At 44.4% G+C, this 12,641-nt stretch overlaps 1 protein-coding gene across 3 annotated transcripts in view; it reads right to left on the bottom strand.

Moving 5' to 3' along the window:
* Positions 1-1,913: 1,913 nt before the first annotated feature.
* Positions 1,914-12,641, bottom strand: part of FRMD5 (FERM domain containing 5) — a 94,806-nt gene continuing 84,078 nt past the window's right edge. For all 3 annotated transcript variants that reach the window (XM_083184456.1, XM_083184455.1, XM_083184454.1), the window contains exon 14: positions 1,914-10,014. In XM_083184456.1, coding sequence (XP_083040582.1) covers positions 9,467-10,014 — 548 coding nt within the window. In that variant the 3' untranslated portion in view covers positions 1,914-9,466. The remainder of the gene's footprint in view (positions 10,015-12,641) is intronic.

Here is a 12,641-nt window from a genome sequence, read left to right as displayed (position 1 = left end):
AATGTCACCATGCTGGGACCTTTAGTCCTACTGAACAGAACAATGTTATTTCACATATTAACCCTGCAGCCCAGGAGTGTGGGGGATAGCCCCGGGCTTCAGCACATGCCTGGGGTACACTGGAGAGAGGGGACTGCTCTATTTGAAGGGGTCCCCACCTCCCCAGGAATCCCCAGCAAAGGCTGATTAGCTAGGGTGGCTGAATGCTTCGGTCATGGGACCTATGATCTGTGTCCTCTGACTGTGGCATTACCTCCCTTGCTAGTGGAGCCCGGCGCTGGTTCCCAAAGTACTGGGGTGCCCCGGTCATTTTGTTTTTTCCCTGGTAGCTCCACCCATTATGTAACTATTTAGTGACTGTGGAAAAGAAAATCGATTGAGGTGATGTATGGGCATTTTCCAGATGCAATCTTATGACAGGAAAAATCTGCTGATCACTGAAACAAATCTGTAGTGTGTGGGAAAGTCAGAGATTGGAGAAACAATTTATCTGGGAGGGGAGAAATCACTGGATCTGAGAAACAATTGTGATTGCTGATGTATGGGCACCTTATTCTATATGTTTGGCTACAGAAACAAGTTGTGAGTGGATTGTATAGATGGATTCAGTATGAAATCCCGGCGGTCGGGATCCCGGCGTTCAAAATCCTGATGCGGAAATCCCGACAAGGGGGGGACGTGGATCGCCCCCCCTTGCGGGCTCGCTGCGCTCACCACGCAGCGGGCCCGGTGCCTCGCTACGCTCGGCACGCTAATTTTATTCTCCCTCCAGGAGATGGACACCCCTGGAGGGAGAAAGTGTCGGGATTCTGAACGCCGGGATCCCGACCACCGGGATTTTAACTGCATCCCGTATAGATAAGTGATTGATTAGAATAGCTCAAGGTCATTCTGGAATTAGATTGCTTGCTTGCCAAATTCTTACAGAAATCTTAAAGGTTTTCATGCTCAGGCAGGCATTCCCAACCACGGTCCTCAAGGCACACCAACAGTGCAGGTTTTGTAGATATCCAGGCTTGAGCACAAGTGACTTAATTAGTATCTGAGGGATTCTGATTAAACCATCTGTGCTGAAGCCTGGATATCACTGAAACCTGCACTGTTACGAAGTGCTGTATGTTGTATTGTTAAAGGAAAAAGTATAATAAAAAATATCTGATTTATAAAAAAAAAAAAAAAGAAGCCTGCACTGTTGGTGTGCCTTGAGGACCGTGGTTGGGAATGCCTGTGCTAGGATAAAGTCTTGTTCTACCAGATTCACTCTTCTAGACAGTGGGTCTGATTCTAAGTTGGACAGAACTCTGTGCACGGAACAAAATGGTGTTTTGAAGAAAGCCGCGCCTTGGCAGATGAAAATACACATTTTTACTTACATGTTGGTCATATTCGCACACAAGCGGAGCTGTCTTTCTATAAAATTGTTTCAAGCCAGCAACTGGGTGGTGACCTGAGGCAGTGTTCTGCGAATGTCGCGTACATGTGCCCAGTGTCTTTACTGGAAAAGGGCAGAGAACGGTGAAACCTGATATACAGTCTTGCAGTTCTACCTGCTTCCTGCAAGTATGGACTCTGGCTTCCAGGCCTGGTATGGCTTTTACACTATTACATAGTCTGCATTTCAAGCTCCTCCTGCCGGTATGGAAGTGTGCTTGCAAGCAGACCGGGCTCCTTGGTAGCCACTGCCACAACCCCACCTGGGCTGTATACACAGAGCAGCACTTAGGTGTGGGCAGATGCCTCCAGCCCCACATACTGTAGCTTTATCAATATGAAGGCCAATAGGACATAACATTTCCTACTAGTTTGATGTAATTATTTCCTTTGCAAGTGCAGCTCACGGTTTTTTTTTTTTGCTTTGATTGAATTCTTGGCCTGTCCCCATCTAGAAAGAATCCACACTGAGACCAAACGGATCATGTAATGTCTTTTATTCTTATTCAAAAATCTTGTCCAAGGTAAGGACGACTATGCATGTCACTTCTCCGCAACCTATGGCAGGCGCTGCGGAACACGTGACTCAGAATTGGCACAAGGACGTCATTTTTACGCCTGAATAAGACCTAGAAGATTCACAGTTGCAATCAGTTTCCTCAGCAAATACATCATGCGGTCTATTGGCTCATGCGTAACCGCAATATATGTGTAGGAAACCGGGAAATCTGGGGAGAACACATGACTTTTCTATGCCAAAAAAACAGCAATGGGATGCGCCCATTAAGGCAGCTTTATCTAATGCTTGATACAGTCACAAAGCAACTCAGCACCAGAATGAATTAAATATTTCTAGATCATGTTCTAGAAAGAAAACTGCATAGAAGTTTTTTTTTTTTTTTATTAACACATCATGGTTATGAACCTATTTTAAATTTAATGTACCACATATCTACCACTGGGATCTGAGCCCTGTTTCTCAGTCTATTGGATAAAGTAACCTTACAGAATTGCCACCAGGGTGACCATGAAACTGTGGGGCGGTAGGGAGAGAGAGAGTGTGTATACTTAATAAATCTTGGAGAGAAGATCAAGATAGATAAAGTATCAACCAATCAGCTCATCACTTTTGTTTGCCAAACACAGCCTGTTCTATGACATTTAGAAGCTGATTGGTTAGTTCTTTATCTTGCTGCACTTTATAACTCTCTAGACTTGTAAAATCTCTCCTAGATTCACTGATTGGGCAGAGCATAGAGACCAGCTATGCATGAATGGAAAGCACGGACATGCACGTGTAACAAAACAGCGGGAATATAAAATGGCTACGTTCACCTGTGGCTTTATTTCCAAAGTCATTTTAAAAGGCTCCTTTCACGGAATAAATGTGCTGGTTGTTGATCGAAGCATTTAGAGGAATAATGTCAAAACATGATGCGCCAAACGAATGACAACGGAAAGCTTATTCTAAGTACATTCCAGCACTGCTCTTCCCTAAACTGATCTATTTTTTTTTTAGTTGGAGTCCAAGAAATGTGCAAATGGACGTTTAAATTGGAAATAGATCTTTGCTTGCAGTTCTGACTTATTTGCATAGTCTAGCTTTGCCACACTGGTTTGGCTAGTGGGTGTCCTTAGAGCAAGCCCTAAACAGCAGTCGCCTGCGTTCCTTCTTGTGCCGTACAGAAGTCGTAGTCAGGGACCTTCATGCAAAGATGCAGTCTCTCAGGGAAAATGGCTTGTGATGTCGCTGTACATTGCTTCTTCCCAAGTGCATCAGTAAAGTATTTCAGCATGTTCACCATAAATATGCATGATATCTTGCATTCAGTCCATATGCACTGACAGGGAGCTTATCCGCAGCTCTGCAATGGTCATGCTAGATTTTATATTGGGAGCATTGGGCAGCCCGCTGCGAGCTTACAGTGCCCCTATTTATCTCCTAAACATTGGTTGTGCCTCACAAACAGGGCGTCTCCTACTGTCATTCCACACTGATGAACCACCTCAGTGGGTTTCACCTAATTCTGGGAGTACCACCCTGACCTTGTGGATTTCGGGAATCTTCCATTTGTGGGTTGCCCTGACTAGTTATTGTTGGGTTTTTCACATTTTTTTTGCCGAACTGTTGCTCTGTGACTATAACTCACTATTCTTCTACATTTATTTTTCATTTTTACACACCAACCAAACAGAAAAAAAACCTTAAAAAGCAATTAAAAAAACTAAAGGTATTTTGATAACAAAATAATACTATTTTCTTAAAATATAACCTTAAAACAGTCTCTGCGATATAAAAGTAAGGTAATATGTTTGGAGGCAAAGAGAGATCCCCACATATGTGAGGAATGGGTAGAAGGTCCATTGAAAAATCATAGAGGCATTTAGCTACAGACCACAAAACAAGGACAGCTAGATGGGGAAAGGACAAAAGACACATCAGTCATTCCTTAGCACACAGTCCCCAGGAACCTGCGCCTCCTTGGCACACAGTCCCCAGGAACCTGCGCCTCCTTAGCACAGAGTCCCTAGGGACTTGCGTCTCCTTAGCACACAGTTCCCAGGAACCTGCGCCTCCTTAGCACACAGTCCCCAGGAACCTGCGCCTCCTTAGCACACTGTCCCCAGGGACCTGCGCCTCCTTAGCACACAGTCCCCAGGAACCTGCGCCTCCTTAGCACACTGTCCCCAGGGACCTGCGCCTCCTTAGCACACAGTCCCCAGGAACCTGCACCTCCTTAGCACACAGTCCCCAGGGGCCTGCGCCTCCTTTGCACACAGTCCCCAGGAACCTGCGCCTCCTTAACACACAGTCTCCAGGAACCTGCGCCTCCTTAGCACACTATAGTATACTTTATATACATTTATATGGTTCTTCCAGTCAACTATAAACAATTGCCTACCTATAGGAACTATATAATCTGCTATTCATTAAAAAAACTTATCAGGGGTGACAACCTCTCACCCCCACATGTATTGATCAGCTCGTTATAATACAGAGACACATTAATCTTTCAGCTTGTTCTAATACAAAACACAGGGACAGTTTCTGCTTCTAATACAGAGGGATTAGGGACTTACTGTGAACACTATTGGCAGTGACAGAAATGGGTTTTATAGACGGGCTGACTCGGACGAGAACATCTGGCATGTACAGGCATCAGATCCAAAATACCACGCATGCACACAGCCATGTAACTCACAGATATAAATAATAACATACATAAGGGCAGTCTATCACAGACTTGTTCATCTACCAGATATACTTCTCACAACCCACCTCCTGAATGTAAGCATGTATCATGTCTCACATACTAAGGCACATATGACACCATAACCCTTCTTAAACAAATACATGGACTCAATAAGCAAAATACAGAGCTCTCTTCTAAAACACAGACATACAACTCCGACCTCTCAGCTCCTCCTAATACACTAGCATGAGGACCAGGGGTTAAAATGAGGGGGAACGGGGTGGAACTGAGTTCCACCACCTCTAATGGTTAGGTGGAACATTTTAACCTCCACATTGGCCCTGCACAGTAATTCTCACAGAATAGAATTCTAGTTTGCAGGGGGGTGCCAAAAGCCCTACCACTGGCCCTATCTCTGCCTAATGGGGGGAGGGGGGTAATTTGGTGGCATAGAAAAATGAGTTCCCCCACCTCTGCATGACCACTTTAAGCCCTGATGAGGACACAAACACACACCTCCTAATATTAAGGAAACCGGGCATAACCATCTGACCTCCTCCTAATACAAAGACATCAGGAGACATACCTCTCACCTCCTCCTAATGCTATGGAATCGGGACACAAACGTCTCACCTCCTCCTAATACATCAGGACACATACTTCTCCTTATATTCACCAGCTCACACATAGACATCAGGACACTTACATCTCACCACCTCATTATACACAGATATCAGGACTCATACATCTCACATCTTCCTAATACACAGACATCAGGACACATACTGCTCCTTATATTCACCAGCTCACACATAGACATCAGGACACTTACATCTCACCACCTCATTATACACAGATATCAGGACTCATACATCTCACATCTTCCTAATACACAGACATCAGGACACATACTTCTCCTTATATTCACCAGCTCACACATAGACATCAGGACACTTACATCTCACCACCTCATTATACACAGATATCAGGACTCATACATCTCACATCTTCCTAATACACAGACATCAGGACACATACTGCTCCTTATATTCACCAGCTCATACATAGACATCAAGACACTTACATCTCACCACCTCATTATACACAGATATCAGGACTCATACATCTCACATCTTCCTAATACACAGACATCAGGACTTTTCTCCTCCTCCTCCTCCTAATATACAGACACTTACACAGACATCAGTGCACATGCTGCTCACCTCTTAATACACAGACACCAGAACACTTTAATCTCCCCCTCCTTAAATAAACACCAGAACACATTCATCTCCCCCTCCTAATACACAGGCACCAGAACACATTCATCTCCCCCTCCTTATACACAGACACCAGAACACATTCATCTCCCCCTCCTTATACACAGACACCAGAACACATTCATCTCCCCCTCCTTATACACAGACACCAGAACACATTCATCTCCCCCTCCTTATACAGACACCAGAACACATTCATCTCCCCCTCCTAATACACAGGCACCAGAACACAGTCATCTCCCCCTCCTAATACACAGGCACCAGAACACATTCATCTCCCCCTCCTTATACAGACACCAGAACACATTCATCTCCCCCTCCTTATACACAGACACCAGAACACATTCATCTCCCCCTCCTTATACACAGACACCAGAACACATTCATCTCCCCCTCCTTATACACAGACACCAGAACACATTCATCTCCCCCTCCTTATACACAGACACCAGAACACATTCATCTCCCCCTCCTTATACACAGACACCAGAACACATTCATCTCCCCCTCCTTATACAGACCCCAGAACACATTCATCTCCCCCTCCTAATACACAGACACCAGAACACATTCATCTCCCCCTCCTAATACACAGACACAGAACACATTCATCTCCCCCTCCTTATACACAGACACCAGAACACATTCATCTCCCCCTCCTAATACACAGGCACCAGAACACATTCATCTCCCCCTCCTTATACACAGGCACCAGAACACATTCATCTCCCCCTCCTTATACACAGACACCAGAACACATTCATCTCCCCCTCCTTATACACAGACACCAGAACACATTCATCTCCCCCTCCTTATACACAGGCACCAGAACACATTCATCTCCCCCTCCTTATACACAGACACCAGAACACATTCATCTTATTGCATATTAATACATAAATACCATGAAACATGCATCTTACCTCATCTTATTACAGACACAAGACACATATCTCACCACCTCTTTATAGACCGACATTACAACAAATAGCTCTCTCCATCTCTTAATACACAGAAAACTCATCTCCTTCTAATACACAGGCATCAGGTCACTTACTGATTATTCTAATTCAATGGCTTCAATTATGAACTTTGAGCAATGTAACAAGTGAGTGTTCAGTACCAGTAAGCATAAAGTGAACTGTAAATGTAACTGACCACCAGGTTTCTTTTACTGCAATGATGTGAAAGATAAACATGGTGGCATTTTTCATATTAATATGAACTACAGGCTTTCTGCTTACCCCCGATGTCCATGGATGACTGTGAAGTGATGTCGTTCATCCCAGTAAGTCACATGATCACACCACCAATGTGCTACTCCAGCCCCACTCCTGCTTCCAAAATAAATATATGTTCTCAAGGGGAAGTATCACTTTAAGTAAGAATACTGGTATGTTGACATGTCCAGATGATTACGCAAAATGTATATTGTTGTGCCCTTGCTGATCAGTGGGGTGTAATTGACTTATATATTAAAGTCAATTACACCCTGGAGTTTGGCACCCTCTGATAGACTGAAGCCTGTGTTTCGCTACCTATGGAAAGTGTTATACTAGCAGAAACACAGTAGTGCCGTCTCTTCAGAGCCAATATAATTCATTTAATTTAAATTTAAATTTATTAAAAAATACTTCCCGTTTAACTGAACATATTACTAGGAAAGCAGCCTATTTATGTATTATAATCCTGTACTTCCAGCCAGCCAGCACCCGGAATGTAACGATCAGCAACTTGATCGTGCTATAAATGTCAAGGCTGTCATTTAAGAACTGCAAGCACAGTTTGAACACGGAAGCTTACAACGACTGAGAAGTATACAGTACATTGAAGCAACTGGACTAAGCTTGGTTTTGCAAGTTTGTATCCAGATTAAAACATTTTCGCATCAATCTAAATCTTATATTTTCATTGGCTGGCAGAACAGGAAGTATAGCGAGATGACATGGCGTTCTGATACATTCATGTGTGGGGCATGGTATTTGTATGTTTGTCTTTGCTGCTGTGTAATGTTTGTCTTATTGGGGTGCATCGCTTTCCTTTTACTCACTGATGCCAGTGTTGCAATAACTGTCTATTGAAAGCATTATCCTGGCAACTACACCTCTAAGTACAGCAGTGGGAATACAAGCACCTGCCAGAAATCTGATTCATTTCAGTCTTTTACAACTTGGCTGATAACATGTGAATGATGTGCGGCACAGCCATGATTGTGCAATATGTTAAAATAGCATGACGGTGCGTAATTCTGTAATACCCAATAAGACATCAGCTGTCGTAGGTCTGTTTGACACTACTCTGGCCAATTGTAATGCGTGACAGCAAAAAGGTGCTCTCTGTGTACCAGCCACCTACATAAAGCAGTGTCATCCATTTTGTGAGATAAAACAATATTCAGCCAGAGAATTCAGGGGAGACTTACTGTACCTAACTCTCTTAAGAGGCAAGTGGGTGCGTTGCCCATAGCAACCAACCAGATTCTATCTGTCCTTTATCTAAACAACTTGTGGCACTCCAGCTCTCACATCCCAGCATTCCCTTACACAATTAGCATTGTCTACAGCGATAGCATGCTGGAGTGTGTAGTTCCACAGCAGCTGTGCTACAATCTAGTACATTTTATATTGTAAAATGACAGAATTTGATTGGATGTTATGGGCGATGCCTCCACTTGACCTCTTTAGAATGATTGGTAAATCTTGTGCAACATCTCAGTGATGTCACTGGTCTCTGGATTGATATTCAGCATTGTGATGCAAATTGACTCTGCTCCACAAAATGGCTGCCTTCACGGTGCGTAGGCCGCTGTTACTCTTTAAAGCAAGAGCATACATTGTTTTGGTTCCCATTCATTTTACCAGCAAACAATGCTGAAGCTAGGCAACTAGTAGTATCACAGATATGCATAGACTACAACAGTCTCAGTCCATAAGCCGGATGCAATTAAGCCCGTGTTCGGGGGCTGTGCCGGCCGTCGACCGAACTCAAAGTTTTTTTTAAAGGGGCAATCATTTACAATGAATGGTTTGCCTTTTAAATGATTGCCCCTTTAAAAAAAAAGGTCAGAGTTCGCCAGCATCCCACAGGGCCTCCGAATTCGGAATTCATAACATCTGGGCCCATAATAGAAGCTGTAGTTCCTCACAGATAAAGACCAATGTTTCCAATCCCTTTGTATTCCACGCAGATGTGCATTCTGACACAGTGCAATGAAAGCGAGTGAGAACATAGAACTATGGATATGATGCAAAAATAGACTGCTTGATTCATGGAGTTAAATAAACACAATCCTGTGGCTTATAGACTTGGCACAGATGGGTGCTGCATTACAAAGCCTGAAGTGGTTGTAGTGCAGACCTGATTCCCATGCAATGCATCGGGGCACCCTCCACCTCTCTCACCATCATCCAGTCATACACACATGGAGAACCCTATGCAGTGGTTTGTTCTGATGACCTTTGAACCAAGAAGGGTTTGTGAGACAAGACAGGGGTGAGAAGGGGGAAGACACTGGAAGACATCACTCCTCACAGTCACAGAGTGTGCACAACCTCGAATAGATCAGGAGTCAATGAGGCGGATAAGCGGGTGGAGTTTGCATGACACCCATCGCCGAAGAGGACAGAAGTACTGATAATGGAACTGCTGGAACTCAGGGGTGAGCCGAATGTCCCTCAGAAATGCTAACTCCAGGTCAGACTCTGCCAAGATGACCAGCAGCAGAAGCAATGCCAACAGCAGGCATAGTGTGACTGCCAGCAGCCGGAGAACGCTTTGTAGGAACTTATTTGCCTGTTCTGGTTCTGGTTCCCTCTGATTGGCACCCTCTGGTCCAGGTAGTGCTGGTGGTGGGACCTCCATGTCAGGAATGCTGGGAGCAGCCATGTCACTCTCTTCATCCTGGCTTGTGCACGTTGTCCCATTTCCCTGCTGACCAATGGATAAATCCAGGTTAGATTCAGACACAGGGGTTGGGAGGATGCTGCAGCAAGGAGTGTATGCCTCATCGCTGATTACTGTTTCCCGAGAGGCTCGAGGAGATAAAGCATCAAGTCGGTCAGTGGAATGGACTGGAGTAGAGTGGGCACTGTCACGTAGCGATTCCAGACCTGTAAGAACAAGGACACAAGATCAGAAATGGAAAAACCCAAAGACAACAAGAAACCAAAAACTAGATGATAATAATAACAACAATTCAGTGCTATGAATCTGCACAGTAGTACGTACACACACACACTTCACCTGTTAATCTCATTTCCTTAATGGCTGCGTTTGGTTCAGCTGATGAAGTTGGCGCAGGTACCCCTCCCATTAGAGCAGGGAAAAGGGGCAATGCTCCCAGGGCTCTGCCTAACAGCCTAGGCCCAAGATTTAGAACCCGAATCTTCACATCACGGTAACAGTGATTGATCATACGTAGGTGTACATTCACCTTGGTCCTTATACGGATCAGACACTTCACCATGTTGCAGGCAGAACAATTCCCAGTATCTTCTTGTAGTGTCACTTCCAATTCAGCACATCCAGTTGTACCTCAAATCCCTCCTTTCTTCCTTACAGTTCTCACCCTGAACGCGTCCTTACGGTTCCCTAATAACCTGCCACCTCTCTCTGCAAATGCACTTTCTATACTCTCTCTCTTGGCTCCTTCTTTCTGCTTCTGTTTCTCTGCTCAACCCAAAACTCTGTCTCTACCTTCTCACACCCTGGTCTCTGACATACAAGGTGAAGCTTCTGACTCCCAGCAGCTATTTTGGGAGCTTATATATTTACTACTGAGCTAAAGCAGATAGAAGCAAGTCTGTGCCCAGCTGTCTTTTACCCCTCCCACATAGAAACCAGCAGTCTAGCCCACCACTCAGCAGACACATATCCCAGCAAATGCTCCCTGCTCACTACACTTATACCTCTTATCAAGATTATATCTGAAGTGGGTTAACCCTTCGCAATCCACACAAGAATCCGGCAAATCATCCCGTTATAAATACACTGGACTCGGAGCCAGAGTTGATCACTTTTGTGTTAATTCGCAATCGATTATTGAATGACTGCGCATGCCTTGGATTGTAGCACATGCGCGAGCCAAAATAGTGTCAAAAATAGCAAAAGGATCTGTTCGCAATCCCCTCGTAGTTTGACTGACATTAAGTCAGTGTTTCTGGGTGGTTTCCCGCCGTTTTCTGGGAGTGTCGGAAAAAAACACAGGCATGCCCAGGAGTTTTCAGGCAGGGTGTGTGATGTCATCTCTGGCCTTGATCAGTCGGTCTCTGTCGCGGAGTTGTGGTAGGCCAGAGCTCCTACCATTGCATATGGATGTGCGGCAGGATATCTGATAGCGATCATTTCCGCAATTTACTCACAGATTTGCACAGGGCGGGTTTTCTTTCTGTGCGGGTGCCGGCTACCTACTCGCAGTCATCTACAACTTTGCAGATGAGCGATCAGGTCTGAATCAGGCCCTTGGGCAGGACTTTCTCAACCTGCGATTGTTGGTACATCTAAATTACGCATGTATTACAGTTTGATAACATGGAAGTAATGATATATAAAGAAAAATCCATGAAGTGATTGCAGATGTCACTTATCCTATATGGGAGGAGCGGGGTTTTAGTGTCCTGCACACGGACAGCCACTAGGTGGCGCCCCATGGAGCAGTTCTAGTGTAGCTTAGTTTGGGAGCGCACAGCCGCCAGTGCTGCCATTACTGTTAAGTCGTTCTGTCATTTTGACGGGCTGGCATATAGTTAATTATATTCATTTAAGCCTGTGTTTGAAGCTGTGATTCTTTGAAAAAGAGTATACAAAGGGTTTTAAACAATATATATATATATATATATATATATATATATATATATATATATATATATATAGTGAGGGTAGCAGCGGCACTCAGGACTTCATGAAGAAAAGAACGACAAGTAGCCAATAGCGATGACGTTTCAGCCCTTTCAGGCTTTTATCAAAAACAGCTTACATGAATACATAAGGTGCTCTTACCTCTATAAGTAGTGCAGGATCAGTGCTGTAAGCAAGGACTGCGGCCACTCGTGGACGCCGGGGGCGCAGTGTGAGTGACGTCACTGCCAGTGAGAACGTAGACACAGCAACGCGTCTGTTCATCAAAAGGTGTAACAAAACTTTTGATGAACAGACGCGTTGCTGTGTCTACGTTCTCACTGGCAGTGACGTCACTCACACTGAGCCCCCGGCGTCCACGAGTGGCCGCAGTCCTTGCTTACAGCACTGATCCTGCACTACTTATAGAGGTAAGAGCACCTTATGTATTCATGTAAGCTGTTTTTGATAAAAGCCTGAAAGGGCTGAAACGTCATCGCTATTGGCTACTTGTCGTTCTTTTCTTCGTTCAAGTCCTGAGTGCCGCTGCTACCCTCACTATATATGCTTGGGGCATCTATTGGCTGTTCCCCCGCTGAAGGCACCTGGCCCTAAAATTTATTTGAAGAAGGAGAAGTGCCAGCCGTTCACGCTATATATATATATATATATATATATATATATATATATATATATAGCATTATTACTTACTTCCCTACTTCCCTATGTTGTCTCATGAATCAGACTGAACAAATATAATACCAGTAATCTAGGCTGGTATTGTAATCTTTATTATAGTCATCTACTAGCTGCAGTTCCCAGATGCGATGTGCTCCTACCAGTAGGGAAGTGATGTGCTGCTGTCAGTAGGGTAGGGATGATCTGCTGTCTGCGGGGATAT

This window comes from Crinia signifera, chromosome 4 (genome assembly GCF_055691185.1).
Source record: "Crinia signifera chromosome 4, ASM5569118v1, whole genome shotgun sequence".
NCBI lineage: Eukaryota > Metazoa > Chordata > Amphibia > Anura > Myobatrachidae > Crinia > Crinia signifera.
This window is presented reverse-complemented; position numbering and strand designations above follow the sequence as displayed.